This window comes from Pinus tabuliformis, chromosome 9 (genome assembly GCF_031772625.1).
Source record: "Pinus tabuliformis cultivar Carrire ecotype Pingquan chromosome 9, CPIR1, whole genome shotgun sequence".
NCBI classification, from domain to species: domain Eukaryota; kingdom Viridiplantae; phylum Streptophyta; class Pinopsida; order Pinales; family Pinaceae; genus Pinus; species Pinus tabuliformis.
The window spans coordinates 514166146-514182922 of record NC_142307.1 but is presented as its reverse complement, the minus strand read 5'-3'; the positions used below and the strand labels follow the sequence as shown (position 1 = coordinate 514182922).

Here is a 16777-nt window from a genome sequence, read left to right as displayed (position 1 = left end):
TTTTGACCTGTTCGAGTTACTCGGGGGTTTATTCGTTGTTCCGTTACCGACCGTCTCTATCCGCGGTCTGCACCTGTATCCTGGCTGTCCGGTCCGAGGTTTTTGGTATCTTCTCCGTTTTCTCCTGCAGTTACGAGGTGCCCTCCGTTCCAAGGAGCAGCTGTCGACATGGAGGATATTGATGCCGTGGACTATTCCGAAGACCCGTTGGAGGGGGTATCCATCTGGAACTCCTCATTTCCCATGTCGGCTGGACTGTTCAGCTCTAGCTACTCTTTGGCTAAACCCTTCCGGACCCATCCTATGGTCCTGCCAGATGACCCTCCTACCTGGCCATCGTTATCTACCCCCCCGGCCTCTCCGTCATCCCTCGGTTTCATTTCCGCCTGCCTAAACCCTAACCGCAGGCTCACAAACCTGGATTCCTCCACCAGTGACCGGGGGAACTGTCGGTTTATACCCTCTTACCGCAGGCTCACAAACCTGGATTCCTCCACCAATGACCGGGGGAATTGTCGGTTTAAACCTATAGGCCTCCTTTGCTCCTCCTTCTAGCTGTTTTTCCGTCGTGCCGCCTCTTGCCGGTACTTTACCTTATTCGGCTGACGATCTCCCACCCTCCTCATCAAACCCTTGCCCTCCCCTTGTTTCTTTGGACCCTCCTCCAGGTTGGGTACAGCATTCGCCTCCCCCTCAAGGGACCAAGAAGAAGTACAAGTGCTACAAATCTAAGGCGAACAAAATTTTCCTGCGATTAGAAGAAGACATTCAATGGGGAGAAACTATGGATTTCGCTAACAGAGTCTTGTTCAGTCGCATCAGGGGCCGGAACTACACGGCCGCCCGCCTAAAGGCCTGGGCGGCAGAGGTTTGGGGTCACCATCTGGTTGACATCCCCTTCGTGCAGAATTTTGTGAGGGGATGGTTTGCCTTGAGATTCGCTCGTGCCGACCACACTAATTGGGTCTTATCCTCCTACTGGCACTTTGAGCATGCCCCGGTTCTTCTAAAACGCTGGACGCCTCTCTTCAATCCAAAGACTGAACAAATTGGTATAGGACCAGTGTGGATTCGGCTCCCAGGTCTCCCATTACAATATTGGTCTGAAGACATATTCAGACGGATCGACAACGCTATTGGCACCTACATGGAGTACGACAAGTCCTATTTTCTCACGGGTATGATGGCATATGCTCACATCCTTATTAATATTGACACAAGAGGAGGGCTTCAGGAATACATCACAAAGTAGGGCACTTGTACAAGGATTGCCCACTCTTGCAAAAGAACAGGGGCATTGATCAGAGACTGGAGATTGAGCAGACGGGAGGAAGCCCTACTCAGTGCGAGGAAGACACTGTACCAGAAAATGCAGGGGAACCTCGGAGATCTCCTGACAAAGTGGCATCTGACAAGCGACCAGCGGACTCCATTCCTTCCTCGCCTCCTCCTCCAACAAGCTCTGGTCCAGCAAAGGAGATTATCTCGACAGCGGGTATGTTATTCCCTGCTTCCCCTCTCTCTCCTCCTGTATCTGGCTTATCTAAAGTTTTTGCATCTCATACTTGCATGGGTACTTCCCCCCCTTTTCTTCCACCCTCGGACACTTCGGCTCTCCCGAGATCCCTGGGCTTTATCCCTCCCTCCTCCCTCATTTGCTCCCTCCCCCTTCCCCCCCCCCCCCCCCCCCATCACTACCCCCAGCATCCCCTCCCTGATTTCAACCTCCATCCCTTCTATCCCCCCCCTCTCTCCCCCTATATCCCCCCGGTACCCTCTCCACTCCAGATCAAAGGATAAGGGATTAGATGCGATTGGTCTGGACCCTGTGATTCCCCCGGCCTCCCTTAAATCATCTAGGGGACGCCCCTCTCAGTTAACAAAAGCCAGACACACCGCGGGTGAAGAAGTTGCCCTCGGGCGACAACAAACCATTGACAGGGCCCTTAGAGCAAGGAACGGCCCTCTGCCTCACCCTCCATGAAATTCTTATCATTCAATTGCCGAGGGGTTGCTAGCCCTCCCAAAAAACTAGCTCTCAGAAGACTGCTCACATCGACCGAGTTGGATGTCATTTTCTTACAAGAAACCCTTTGCTCGGCTGCTTCCCTCATTCCCACTCTTAACTCATGGCTGCCGAATTGGACCTTCCATGCTATGGATGCGTCTGGGAGATCGGGCGGTACTGCCATAGGTTTCTGTAACAAGTCTATGGAGCTCAGGAACTTATGGGGAGGCAGAGGTTTCATTGGTATAGACATATACGCCCACTCTCTTGGATCTGAAATCCGTATCTTGAACGTATATGGCCCTTGTGTGGATAGGGAAACATTTTGGAGGTCCCTTCTCGACTCTGAACTGTTACAGGCTGATAACATCATCCTGGGAGGAGATTTGAATTTCTCGTTGGGATTCTGTGAATCCTGGGGCCACTCGGCCTAGGTTGATAGCCTCTCCGACACTATCTCTACCTTACTCGAAGAGCATCAGTGGGTAGACATTCCTTCAGTCAGGATCCAGTATACTTGGACTAACAACCGAAGTGGCGATCACAGTCTTGCAAGAAGGCTAGACAAATTTCTTATCAAAGAAGCCTTCTTAAACGTTCATCCTCACATTAGGCAGTGGGTTGGTACTGGCGGCATATCTGACCATCGACCTATATTTTTGGAACTGTCGGATAACATTCAGAGGATTAAAAGCCCCTTCAAATTCAATGCCTCCTGGCTCAAGGATCCCTCCTATTTGCAACTGGTATCTGAATATTGGAAAACCAACCCTATCTTGGAACGGGAGGATCATACTGCTGGTTTTATCAGGAAGTTGATAGAACTTAAGAGGATCTCTAGAAATTGGGCACACCAGAAACGGATAAACGATGATAATATTTTGAAGGAAGCAGAACGAGCCATAGCCTTATATGAGGACTCATCCAATGGTACCTTCTTATCACAGGCAAACAAGGACCTATACACTTCCCTAGTCTCAAAGCGTTCCCAAATCCTGAAGGAAAGAGAGGAGAGCTGGCGTCTCAGAAGCAGGGCAATCTGGCTCACTGAAGGTGATAACAACACTAAGTTCTATCATAAATTTTCCAATGGAAGGAAAGCCATTAATACTATCTGGGAACTTCAAAATGAACAGGGCCAAGTGGTATCAACTCAGCAGGATTTGGCTAGATTAGCCAATGAGCACTTCAAGACCATCTACAAGGCGCCTAGAGAAGTGAATATTTTGGAAATAATGTGGGTTGCAGAACTTTTCCCTAGGTTTGTGCAACAGGAAGACTCGGAGAACCTGATGATGGAAGTGACGAAGGAAGAACTTGAAGCTACTATAAAATGGTTCAAGAAAGATAAGAGCCCCAGACCTGACAGGTGGACCATCGAATTCTATATTGCATTCTTTGATATCCTGGGGGATGATTTACTCAAGATTGTGGAGGACTGTAGAAGAAGTGGCAATATTTCCTCGGCCATCAAATCCACCTTCATTGCCCTCATTCCGAAATCTGATTCCCCTTCCTCCTTCAATGATTTCAGACCCATCTCCCTTTGTAACTGTCTGTATAAGATTATTGCTAAGATTATCGCAAATCGCCTGAAGCCAATCCTGTCTAGACATATATCTTCTGAGCAATTTGCTTTTCTACAGCATCGACAGATACATGAGGCGATTGCCACTGCTCAGGAACTTCTTCACACTTTGCAGACGAAGAAGCAGAAAGGCATGATCTTGAAAGTGGACCTCTCGAAGGCATTTGATAGAGCAAATTGGCTCTATATTAGATTATTATTGACTCATCTGGGGTTCCCCTATGCATACATCAAATGGATCATGAGCTGCATCAAGGATGTATCTTACAGTGTCTTACTAAATGGGGAAGCCACACCTTTCTTCCTATCCGAGAGAGGACTCAGGCAGGGATGCCCTCTCTCCCCTCTCCTATTTTTACTTATAATGGAAGGTTTAAGTAGATCCATCATTGCTGCCCGCAACAGAAATCAGTTGGTTGGTATCAAGATTTCGGAGAACTTATATCTGACCCATCTATTGTTTGTTGATGACGTTCTTATTTTCTTAAATGGCAGCATTGGAGACTCCTCGGTCTTACAAAATATATTCAAACTCTTTCAGCAGGCAACCGGGATGATAGTTAATGAAGGAAAATCTACAATTACCATCTTTGGATGCTCTCAGCATGAGACCATCTACACTACCCAGCGTTTCCCCTTCTCCGCTCTTAATTTGGAAGACGGGCTTAAATACCTGGGCTTCCGGCTTAAGCCCCTTGGATATAGGATTGCAGACTGGACGTGGCTTATTGTGAAAGTGGAAAAACGCTTACAGATCTGGTACCACAAATATCTTTCCCGTGCTGGTAGATTAGTACTCATAAAGGCGGTAATCGAGGCCACACCTGTTTTCTGGATGACTCTAGCATGGATACCGAAAGGCATTCTGAACAGACTCCAAAGTATATGCTGCAGATTTTTATGGAAGGGTAACCAACCGGGGAAAATCTTTGCTTGGGTCAAATGGGACAGAATTGCAATACCAAAACGATGGGGAGGATGGGGCATCAAAAGGCTTGATCTGTTCTCGAAAGCTCTGGCAGCAAAACTTGGCTGGCAACTCATCACCACCAACAGTCTTTGGTCTCGGGTTGCACAAGCAAAATACATCTGGCCCATGAACTTGATGGATTGGTTTAGACAGATACATCACACAAACAACAACATCTCCAACATTTGGAAGGCGATGATGAATGCACTACCTCTTCTGCGACAAGGCATCACGTGGAGAATTAATGAAGGAAATGCAGTTCGTATAGGCACGGATCCATGGGTGGGCTGTGGTAATGCACACAGATTGCCAGCTGACTTGATCAGGTTCCTAAACAGCAGGGGCATTATCCACATTAAACACATAGGAGATCGAAATAATTCTACCTTTCTTCAGCAGGCTTGGAAATCGGCTCATGACTTGGACATCCCCGAGCAATGGCGACTTGACTGGCAGCAATACACTGAAGCTCTCACTCAGGCACATATCCGCCTGACAGATGAACCGGACGAGGTTATATGGGCATTCGCGAAGAACGAAACATACTCCCCTAAAGAAGGATACATCAGACTCATGGATCCCTTTAAACCTCAGACCATCAACCCGAGCTGGAGATTACTTTGGAAGCTCAAGGCTGCCCCTCGTACCCACCTATTACTGTGGAACATACTGTTTGACAAGATCCCTACAGGTGCCAATCTGATGAAAAGATCCTTTCATGGCCCTTTTCGGTGTCATCTTTGTCGACTTGATGAAGAAAGTACCGAACACCTCTTCTTAAGTTGCCCATCCTCTAAAGAGTATTGGAACTGCATCACTGCACACTACCCATCCCTAAAAGCCTGGCACGGTCACAACATTCAGGATGCTTGGAATTCTTGGTGCCATTTCCATAAGGGAAAAGCTAGGAACATGCCCCTACTAGCCTGCTGGGCTATATGGATTGCTAGAAACCACTCCATATTCAACCTCAAAGACCCCCATTGGCCTTCTATACTGCTTCATACCATCGCTGATTTTGATCTCCTTCCTGAGGACGATAACATAGCCCCTCCTCGCACCATCATACCTGAAATCATAGACAAATCTAAACCGTGGGCATATTTTGATGGTTCTGCACAGGAGGCAGGATGTGGTGGAGGAGCCATACTTTTCCTGAATGATACCCACAGATTCAAAATCCAAATTAACCTGGGCAGGGGTACTAACAATTTTGCTGAACTCTGTACAGCAAAACATCTCATATATTTTGCCTTAGAACAGCATTGCAGTCATCTTCAGTTGTTTGGTGATTCCAAAATCGTGTGTAACTGGCTCAACAATGCATCTCATTGTAATGCATTTACTTTGCGGCATATTCTAGGAGAAGCTCAAAGATTGATATCCTCATTTGACTCCTTTGTCTGTCGACATATTTACAGGGAACAAAACACGGAGGCAGATCAACTTTCAAAAGAGGCAGCGCATTTACAGGGCAATGACTGGCTGATACAGGAGGAAATCGATGGTTCCTACCATCAATACTACCATAGACCTTTTGTAGAACATGGTCAAATTGGGCTATAAGCCCAATATTTTCTGATCTCATTGTATAAATTATGTTTCTCATATCTACTTTAATGGTTTGTATATATGACTTTGCACACACAGTTTTGGTTTTGGTACATAGTATATCTCTCTCTGCGCAGAGACGATACAATTTTGGACTTTTTTTCTCTCTGTTGAGGGAAGCTTAGACACAATATAGTTGATATCAGACTCCCTGCGTGGAGTAATAGCGGTTAGCGGTTAAGCTTTTATATCTTTATCTGGACAGTTTCATGTATCTTGACAGGCAATCTTGCCTCCATATGCATATGCCTCGGCATCTACAAAATGTAATTTCTTATATATTAATAGAAATTACAACTTTTTTCCATGGGAAAAAAAAAAAAATATATATATATATATATATATATATATATATATATATATATATATATATATATATATATATATATATATAGATATATATATAGATATGTGTGTGTGTGTGTGTGTGTGTGTGTGTGAAAAGAAAGAAAGAAAATGATGCAAAAGGGCTCTGAGGCTCCCGGGATGGTCAAGCCCAAGGAAAATCAGAGACCTATGGAGGAGAACAAGATATAAAAGCTGAACATGACACCAATCTTAATTATTTTCATCAATAGAATTACATCCCTGCAAGAAAATACAATGGAGCTGTAGAAATACGAGTTCTCTCCACAAGAAAACTAATGAAAATCTATCCCTATAGGAAAATTCGACTTGGTACTTATGCAAAATGATCAGGAATCGTTCTCCATGAATGGAGAAAGCTTTCCCCACCAAAATCCCTTGACTAGTGGATCTGGTCCCTTAATTAGTGGAACACATTCATAGATTTTATCAATCATTGGAGTTCCAAAATCTATGCCATAATTCCATAATATCTTGTTGATTTATTATTTATTATTGATCCTCATGTAGTAGGGAACAAGTCTCTAAATTATCTCCTCCTCCAAATCTTCAAAATCTGCCCAATATTCTCATAATATTCCACAAAAATAAATAATATTAGGCACAAATATCCAATTATTCATAAACCTTCCTAATGAATATATTAAAGTTAAAAATAAATTATCTAATGCAAAAAGAGAGGTTTAATGTACTGAAGGATGGTCATAGGCCTTAATTTGTGTTTTAATTTAGAGGCATGGGCCTTAATTTATGTCTAATGTAGAGGATCATCATACCCCCCTGCTGAAAGTGTTGCTCATCCTCTGAACAACTTAGTGACCTCATTGTGCCTCATCCATGGCCTTGGTGGCCTCTCTCTTGTGCATTAAGAATATTGGCTGCAATTTCTGCAAGGACAGACCCAAAAACATATTTGTGCAAAGAAAAATCATTTTTTCTTAAGACCATTAGCTTGCCTTCTTCCCCTTATTCAAGATGGGTTCTTAAATATTTTTCAGTTTGTCAAGGTCTTCCATACCCTTATCAACATTCTACTACCTTGTTCCTCCATTTGGACACCTCTAAAATCTTTAAACTGTCTGTAGATGAGAACTAGAACATCTTGTAGTAATTCCCGTCAAACCTACAAGAAACCCTGTTAAAACTACATGATAGCCTTTTTTTAGCATAAATGATAGTTTGAGCCTAGGATAGGCCCTCAACTTGACTCTCATGCCTTTTTCCCATTTTTAGGCCTTGGACAAAAGCTAGAAAGAGATTGGAGATATCTTGGAAAACATATTTTCATCACTACAGTTTGAGTTTTGTTTTGATAGTGAATGCCTCATTTCATTTTTTTGCCTTCTTCTTCTCTCTTGTGGCCTAGATGACTACCTAATGGCCTTGGAGTTCTCTGTTTTGATTAGGTCTCTCTTAAGCTCTGCCATCTTGGGGTTTAGCATAATTTGTTCATTTCTTCCTTCTTGTAGCAACATTCTACTTCCTGTAGTAGTCATTCCTCCTCTTTCAGGGTCTTCTAACTGTATGGGAGTGATGAGAAACGATGAAGAGGGATTGGATGATGATGCTAGGGCTCAAAGGGAGTAGTGTAGGTTTGTGAAAATGGAGAGGATGCTCTGTTTGTTTTTTAATTTTTTTCAAGAATGAAATGGGATGGATGAATGATGAATAGATAGTGAATATGAAGTGGATGGCAGGCTTGGAGTGTTTTGGTGACTTGGCCTTTGTAAAAAATTCTTCTTTTAACTGTCGTCCTCATTCCTTGAAATCAACACCCTTCATAATTTGACTTTTTCAACATTGCATGAGTGAAGGAGTGAGTTGCAATTAACTAGTTGAAGGCGGCTAATACTGCTGACCCATCATTAGCTTATAGAACCTCATCTCTCATGCATTGACAACAAATTTCTAACTATAATATGCTCAATAGAAGAGGTCAAGAATATTGCATACCTGTACCTATCTAATGGTTGTTGGAGAGACCTGCATGCTGCTGTTGAGTTGATGTTGATGTGTAGGTGTTGGATGGTGATGTTGATGATACTGATATTGCTGCTAAGCTCTGGAGGAGCTTCTTTGACCTCTGGATCTCCATGTTGAAGCTGACTGCAAATCTTTGGCTACTTCATCATCATATCCCCTCAATTTTTCAAACAAACCCATCCAATTGTGCCTTGTGAATATCTCTAGTACAGGAGGGTGTTGATGAATCCTCACTGTGTTGATGGGTTCCCCCTGTCATTTTTCTCTGATGGATGGAGGTTTGTATAGGTCTAATACCAAATTTAAAAATTATGTGTATACAATTCCCTTATGTTGCAATCACTTTCAACAAACTAGAAGGGTTTTTTTATGTTCCTCTTACTTGAAAAAATGTGGGGAAATGTAGAGCCTACCTCCTTAACATTGCTTGATGAATCCAACCACTATTTTTCCCTTTTAAAACTGCTCACTGCCAATCCTGTAGGCGTTGTTCTATATCCTGTAGGATCTCAAGAAATCTTGTAGGTTTTCAGGACAACGACTTGTTTTGTCCATATCTCCCAAACGGTAGAATGGATTGACCTGAAAATTTCTGAGAATGTTTCCATCATCATTATGCACCTCCCCATAAAAAAAAATTGGTCAATGGATGCACGGATCTTGAGAAAAAACTAAAAATGTTTGAAAATAATGGAGACCAATTTCTTGGAAATTGTGCACTGTAATTTTCTGAAATTGCTTAGGCATGTTACAATCATCCATATGCATCTCTCGTTGAAACAAATTTTTAAATGAATGCACGTATATTGAGAAAATGAAAAAATGGATGTAGGTGATGGAAGTTGATTTCTTGAAAACTATGCACTGGAATTTACTGAAATTTCTTGAGCATGTCACCATCATCCATATGCATCTTCACCTAAAACATCTTGGCAAATGGATGCATGGTTTTCAAGTTATGTCAAAAACAAATTTTTGCTCTATGTATTTTTGTATCGTGTAGTAAAACAGAGCATCCTGTAGTTTTTTAGATAGCAAGCAAAATGAATGGTAGAAGCTTGAGAATGATGGGTTTATGGTGAAAATAGATGGGGGTGATTGATTGGTATGGCCTTGGCCTTGTTGGAGCATTTGAGCAAAGGAGGAGAAAGTCAAAATTTCACTTCTTTTGACTAGGCTTGACTAATTTTCCTTTTGGTATCAACTTGTTCTTGTTGCTTACAGATGTTGGAGAATACATGCATTCATCAAAGAGATGCATGAAGCAAAGATTTTTTTATTTTTTCCTTTTTTTTTCTCCCAATCCTATTAGCCGCCTCAATGAAATTTTCAACTAGTAGGTATGCCTAGGCACCACAAAGGAGGTTTTCACCTAAGATCTTATTTGTTTTCTCTTTTTTCTTTTTTTTCAACCCATTGACCGCCTCATGGAGGTTTTCAATCAATTAGCCAATCTGAGGTGCCTCCAAGGAGGTTTTCACCTGAGATTTTTTCTTTTATTTTTCATTTTTTTTCTACCCTACCCTACTTGAAAAACAAAATCAATTTCAAGTATAAGAATACTTGCAATGGAACCATGTGCACATCAAGATGATAGACAAAATGATGTGTAGGCTTGAAATGTATGTTTTGATAGGTACCTGAATTTGAGTGATCAAATGCTTTGACTTTGATGAATACAATCACAATTGAAGAAGAGAGTATTGTTGCAACTTAGTGACTATCTGGAACCATATTTCAATATAGTTGTGATGTCTCTGGTACTTTTGCTGATCTGGATCATTCTTCATGTCTTCTTCTACTATGACCTTCAAATCTTTCCTATTTTTGCCAATTGTTCTCTTGAATACATGGAGGATTTGATGGTAACCATGAGGGAGCTTTCTCAATCTCTAATTTTGATGTTTATTCTTCATCAATTGCAGCCCATGGTTCTTTGTTCTTCTCTTTCGAATCTTCTTCTTCTAGCTGTAGTCCTTCAATGATATTAAGAGAATGTCTTTTTTTCAATACACTTCCTGAGATATGGTGAATACCATTGAGCTCAAGTGGAGATGTTTGGAAGTGTTGTATCTCAGCATTGTAAGTGGGTTGAGCTACTTCAATGTGTGGGTTTGGAAATGGTGGTATAGGTAGTTGAGTGGGAGTGTAAATTTGAGATGGATGTGGATGGGGTTGTGGTTCTGGTGGAGTTGAATGGTAAGGATAACATGGAGTTTGGTATGGAGGATATTGAGGAAGATACTGAGGATATTGTGGATGGCTCCCATAAGTTCCTTGCCAACCTTGTTGCTAAGATTGGTTTTTGGGTTGAGATGACCAATGTTTCCAAGGAAAGAGTGTGTTCCAATTACTTTGAGGTGGATGTGCATAAGCTTGAAATTGTGAATTAGGCTCTTGCATCATATCAAGCTGAATAGGCTACCATGGTCCTCTTGGAGCTACATAACATAGTTGCATTGGCAATTGAACTGTTCCATTGTCCTCTTGGTAAAGTTCCTTCAACCTTGGTAATGATGGACAATGTTTAACAACATGTGATTATGCAACACAAATATCAGCATTTTCTTTTCCTTCATCTTGCATTCTTAACATTTCTACTTGTTTTGTTAGATTTCTAAGAATTTCTATTCTAAAATCATCAAACAAATTTCCAAGTTTAGCTTGACATATCGATCTTGATGTTGATTTACCTACTATTGCTTTTCCTCTTGATATGTGTTTGCATGTTTCACAAATTTCTTCAAATGATAATTGGTATACATCACCTCTGCTCATGAGATCAAGGAGATCAATCCACTCATCCCTAACTGTTCTAAGTAAGGGGGTTTTTAGTGTGTCAGATCCTAAATGATATAGTTTTCCCTCTTAACATTATGCATGAACCTCTCTATTAGATCCTCAAGACTCTCATATTCTCTTTGATTCATTCTAAATATTTCTTCTTTAATATCATGATCTTTATATTTGTCTAGAAATATCTTTTGCATGTCATTCCATGATCTTATTGAATTATTCCCTAAACTCATGAACCATCTAAGAGGTCTATCATTCAATGTTGTCGGAAACAATCTCAGTTTTTGAGTTTTTAATAAGTAACCATAAGATCTACAAACAATCTCAAATTCAAAGAGAAAGGTTTCCGGATCCTCTGACCTTAGACCATGAAATTTTGGAAGAAAAGATGGAGGGATGTTCTTCATGTGCACCTTGATATCAGTATCTTGAATGGGGAATCTGAGAGAATCTTCCTCATTATCATCATCTCCATACATTTCTTCTACATTCTTTGACATCTTCTTCTTCTACTTGTAAAAGTGAATGGTGATGTGGCTTTTACTGCACCACGTGATCAAATGGAGGGGTGGGTTGGTGTTGAAGAAATTTTGTTTTTGTTTTTATGATTGAATGAAAACTATAATGCAATGCAATTTTTTACTTTTGAAATTAATTATGCCTAATGCAAATATTTTGTTTTTGCAAAAAGTGAAAAGAAATGAATCAACTAGGGAAGAAAATAATGCATACTTTGACGCGTCCCCGGCAATGGTGCCAAAAAGTGATGAGCCTCAGTATTGCAACAAGAATGTTGCAACTCCCAATTCCACCGACTTTAATTATCAACCCAGGGTTCATACAAACTTAAGAGTATCGGCACTATATATGTAGCATACAATGTGTCCTTCCTTTGTTGTCATCATGTAATGGAGTGATCTGAAATTGATCTAAGGCAAACAATAAGGTATTACAGACTCATGTGCATGGATGTGCCTATGTTACTTTATGCAACGGATCGATAAGATTGCGAAATACATAGGCACTGAAGCAGTTAGAGAAAAACATAACAAGCAAACATATAAACACAACAAGTTTAATAAGGAGTTCACCCAATACTCCTGGGCTACGTCTCCCGGTCCAGCCTTCAATGGTGGCCTCTCTATTATGTTTTCAAAGTAGAGTTTTTACAATAGTGAGCTCAATTTGAGCCTCACTCAACAGATAGATATCAGCAAGACTGTACTTGGATTCCCCAAGTCTCTGGAGTACACAGACTCTCTTTACTGATTCTCGACCTCCTATGGGTCACGATGGTATGAGTCCAATCTGAGACTCAATACATGACAGGTATTTACAGAGGAGTTTGCTTGAACCTCTCAAGCCTTCTCTGGAGTACACAGACTCTCTGCTCTCTCTGTCTCTGTCTCGATACTACCTTTTGCCTCTGCAGGTCAGCTCGATTTCTTCTTTCTGTTCTCTGCTCTCAGCTTTCCGCTTCTAGCTTACTTGCTAACTACCCCCTTCTTTCTTTGTCAACTCGTGGCTTTAAAGCCAATCTGCTTTCCGACTGTTTGTTTTTGCTTCCCGACTTTCCAATTCCCCTACCTCTATCTATTTGAATTCCTTTGTTCTACATCATCATCACTATATAACGCCTCATAGGGAGGTGGCCACCTATTTCATAACGAACTGAGTGTCAGTTTTCTTGGGCATCTTTGAAACGACCGTTTTTACCGTTAACTCCAAGAATTCTCGTGAACATGATCCTCTACCAACGCATTATCCACGTCGGACTTCAAATCTTATACAACTCTGCCTGTTTATCTGGTTGAATCTGGTCATCCATCGGATTGCGTCTCTGCCATCGATCTAGAGCCTCCAGATCCTACGGTCATTGTTCATATTGTGCAGGTAAGTAACATGACGTTTACCCATCTGATGTGAGCGATTTTCTCTCTCTTCTATTGGACACATGTCACTTGTTGTGTGGCATCAGGCAAGACTTGGTTGAAACCCCTTACCACCTCAAAGCCCTTCTGATATCCTGTCGATTTTGTGGGACCCCGCCTCTGACGGAATCAACATGATATCCATTATGTTTTATAACTTTTCGAGTTTGGGTCGCTCGGGACTTTTCCTTCTTTGAGGGATTTGCCCAGTGATATGTGATTAGCGACTTGTTGCTAATCGCATATCAGAAACCAACCCCGTTTCTCAAAAGGACCTCCCGTTTTTCCAATTCATGACACCGCGCATTACCATGGGCCAACGGTCTGCACGCTTGACCAAGGGTCCTTGTTGCTCCATGCTATTCACAAATTACAACTGTTTCGAGGATATTTCTGATAAGCTCATTCTTTGTAAGACTTTGAAACTTTGGCATGAATTTTACAGAGTTCATGGAAACTTAGAGTGTGTTCTAGGATCCAATTTGGATCATGGAGTGCATGTACTGAAGTCAAATCCTAAACTTAATTGCAGAAGATGAAATGTTCAAAAATGGAACCTTAACCTATTGCAAGAAATAAAGTACAAGGAAAGAGACTTAAATCAAATGCTAAAACACACCATTTTCTAAGTAACTTCTAAGAGGCTTTGCTTCAAAAGAATGCTAAGTTAACATGTATGCAATCCTATTGTCCTAAGAATGAATATTCAAACCATCAAACCTTCTACTGTTGTGTATGTAAATGAATAAAATAAATCTATTTTTCATTTTGTCTTTTTTCATGTGAGAGTGTGAAAACTAATCTCTTTTGGTGATGTGGAAAGTGGCTTGGAGATGATGGTGAATGGTGAAAAGGCTTGGGAGACAAGTAGGGACCCTTTTCTAGCTTCCTAGAGGCTTTTTCCTCAATTCGGCCTCAAAACAAGCTACTACAGGAAAACCTACAGGATCCCCTGAAAACCTACAGGATACAGCCGAGAGCAAAAGGATGGATGTTGAAGGTGATGGAAATCTTAGGGAAGGTGGTTGGTTGATGGAATGAGGCAAGGGAGTACCTAAGACCACTTCAAAACTCAAAACCAAAGTTGGGAGATGGATGGATTTTCTCAAAAATCTTGGAGAATTTTCCTTGTGAAATGATGAAATTGGTGAGGGTTTAGTGAAAGAAAGTGAGGACCATGGGTGGATGAAGTTGGGATGAGGTTGCTGACTATGTGATCTCTTTGTCCTCTTGAAACACCTGCACTGCATCAAACATTGACATTTACCTAAAAATCATGCAAACAAGAAGAATTTCAATGGCCTTGATGGCATGGAGGTCAAGTAGAGGCCTAATCCCAGCTTCAATGATGATTTTTCTCAATTCAGGCTCAAAACAGGCTTTCCTATAGGATGCCACAATGATTTACTACAAGATGTACAAATTTACTATAATTCATCGAATAACCAAGCAAAACAAATCCAAATTGGATGGAACAATTTTTTTTATTAACTATGATGTCTTAGGTCCCCATTCCAAGTGGAATCACTCAAAAATACCTCTGTTAACCCATGCTAAAAAATAAAAAAAACATTACTAGTTGGAAATCTAGAAATTCGAGAACTAGTGAGCTAGTAAATCTAAAAAATGCCTAACCAAATCAAGTGCAAATGCAATGGGGTAATTTTTGTTATGAACTAGACTTTTTTTTTGATCTAATGCAAGTGGAACCAACTCAATTGAAGCTTGTTAGCATGCTCTAAAAAATAGCAGAAATTTATTGTTCTTTGCTAAAAAGGAGGTCTAACAATCTAGATTTGGGAATAAGAAGACTAATCCAAGCAGCTCAATGATTACTATGAACTTATAAAGCTTTTCCAAGGATGAAATAGTGCTTTCGGTCCTGCAAAAGAACTTACATCGACCATTTAACTGAATCCAACAACAAGAAATCATTAATACTAAATGCAAAAATAGAAAGAAATAAAAACTAGAGATGCATGTGAATAAGAAGTGAAAAGAAAGAAAGAAAATGATACAAAAGGGCTCTGAGGCTCCTGGGATCAACAATCCCAAGGAAACTCAGAGACCTATGGAGGAGAACAAGATCTAAAATCTGAACATGACACCAATCTTCATTATTTTCATCAATAGAATTACATCCCTGCAAGAAAATACAATGGCGCTGCAGAAATACGAGTTCTCTCCACAAGAACACTAATGAAAATCTATCCCTAGAGGAAAATTCGACTTGTTACTTATACAAAATGATTATGAATCATTCCCCATGAATGGAGGAAGCTTTCCCCACCAAAATCCCTTGATTAGTGGATCTGGTCCCTTGATTAGTGGAACACATTCCTAGATTTTCTCAATTATTGGAGTTCCATAATCTGTGCCATAATTCCATAATCTCTTGTTGATTGATTAATTTATTATTTAACCTTCTGTAGTAGCGAACAAGTCCCTAAATTATCTCCTCCAAATCTTTATAATCTGCCCAATATTCTCATAATATTCCACAAAAATAAATAATATTAGGCACAAATATACAATTATTCAAAAACCTTCCTAATGAATATATTAAAGTTAAAAATAAATTATCAAATGCAAAAAGAGAGGTTTAATATGCTGAAGGATGGTCATAAGCCTTAATTTATGTATTAATTTAGAGGCATGTGCTTTAATTTATGTCTAATTTAGAGGGCCATCAATTGCATTGATAATTGCATCGTCTTCCTCATGTCCATTGGAATCAAAAACAGGTTTTGAAGCTATGTATCAGTCAACTCAGGTAAGCCTTACCACTATGTCATCTAGGTTGTATCTAATGTCTCGAATGATGCGCTTAATTTCTTTCTGGCCTGCGAAGAGTTTGTAATTATCAACCTTCTTATCATGGATAACCTTGCTAAGAAATGTCTCCATTTGGCGATGGTGAGTGATTGAATGAAGAAAATGGAATTGTCCTTTTCTAAATTTTCTAGGATCCAGTACCCATTTGAAGTTGCCTCTGCTTATCTCATAGTCTAAGACATATTGACGATCTCAAAACTCCTTAGCTTCCGGCTTCAGAATTTATCTCCTAACCTTCAAAGGATTTTCCTCAAAGAAATTTTCCACTAATTCCTAGCCAAATAATATCTTGTATCTTAAGGAAGATGCACCTGTCGTTCCACCCCGTCGAATTGGCAGTTGTTGTCGTGACACCATATACAACCTGCAAACAAGATAACTGATCACCACCACTGATGCATGAGAAGAGACCCTAGAAATATAATAGTGGGGATATAATTCGACCCAAATGTTGAAACAGTAATTGACTACCAAGTAAGGGAGTAAGGTAGAAGTTTGGAGAGTTGAGGGGAGCTTATGAGACATCACTTGATGCAATTGAAAGAACCTTATAATTGTATGAGCATATGAGGTTTGAGAGTGACAAGACTTATTTCTAAAACCAAAGCGAGAAAGTACTTGAATACCAAACCCCACAGACAAGCACTAGGTAGTTGAAGGATAATCCATTTGCATCTAAGCTCTACAAG

General features: G+C 40.6%; 1 protein-coding gene across 1 annotated transcript; it reads left to right on the top strand.

Annotated features, from left to right (window-relative positions):
* The first annotated feature begins 784 nt into the window (after window positions 1–784).
* LOC149149464 (uncharacterized) lies at window positions 785–6132 on the top strand. The gene is made up of 3 exons (XM_089442490.1): window positions 785–1152; window positions 1293–1530; window positions 2443–6132. The coding sequence occupies exons 1-3, from the start codon at window positions 785–787 to the stop codon at window positions 6130–6132; spliced, it is 4296 nt and encodes a 1431-aa protein (XP_089298616.1).
* The last annotated feature ends 10645 nt before the right edge of the window (window positions 6133–16777 follow it).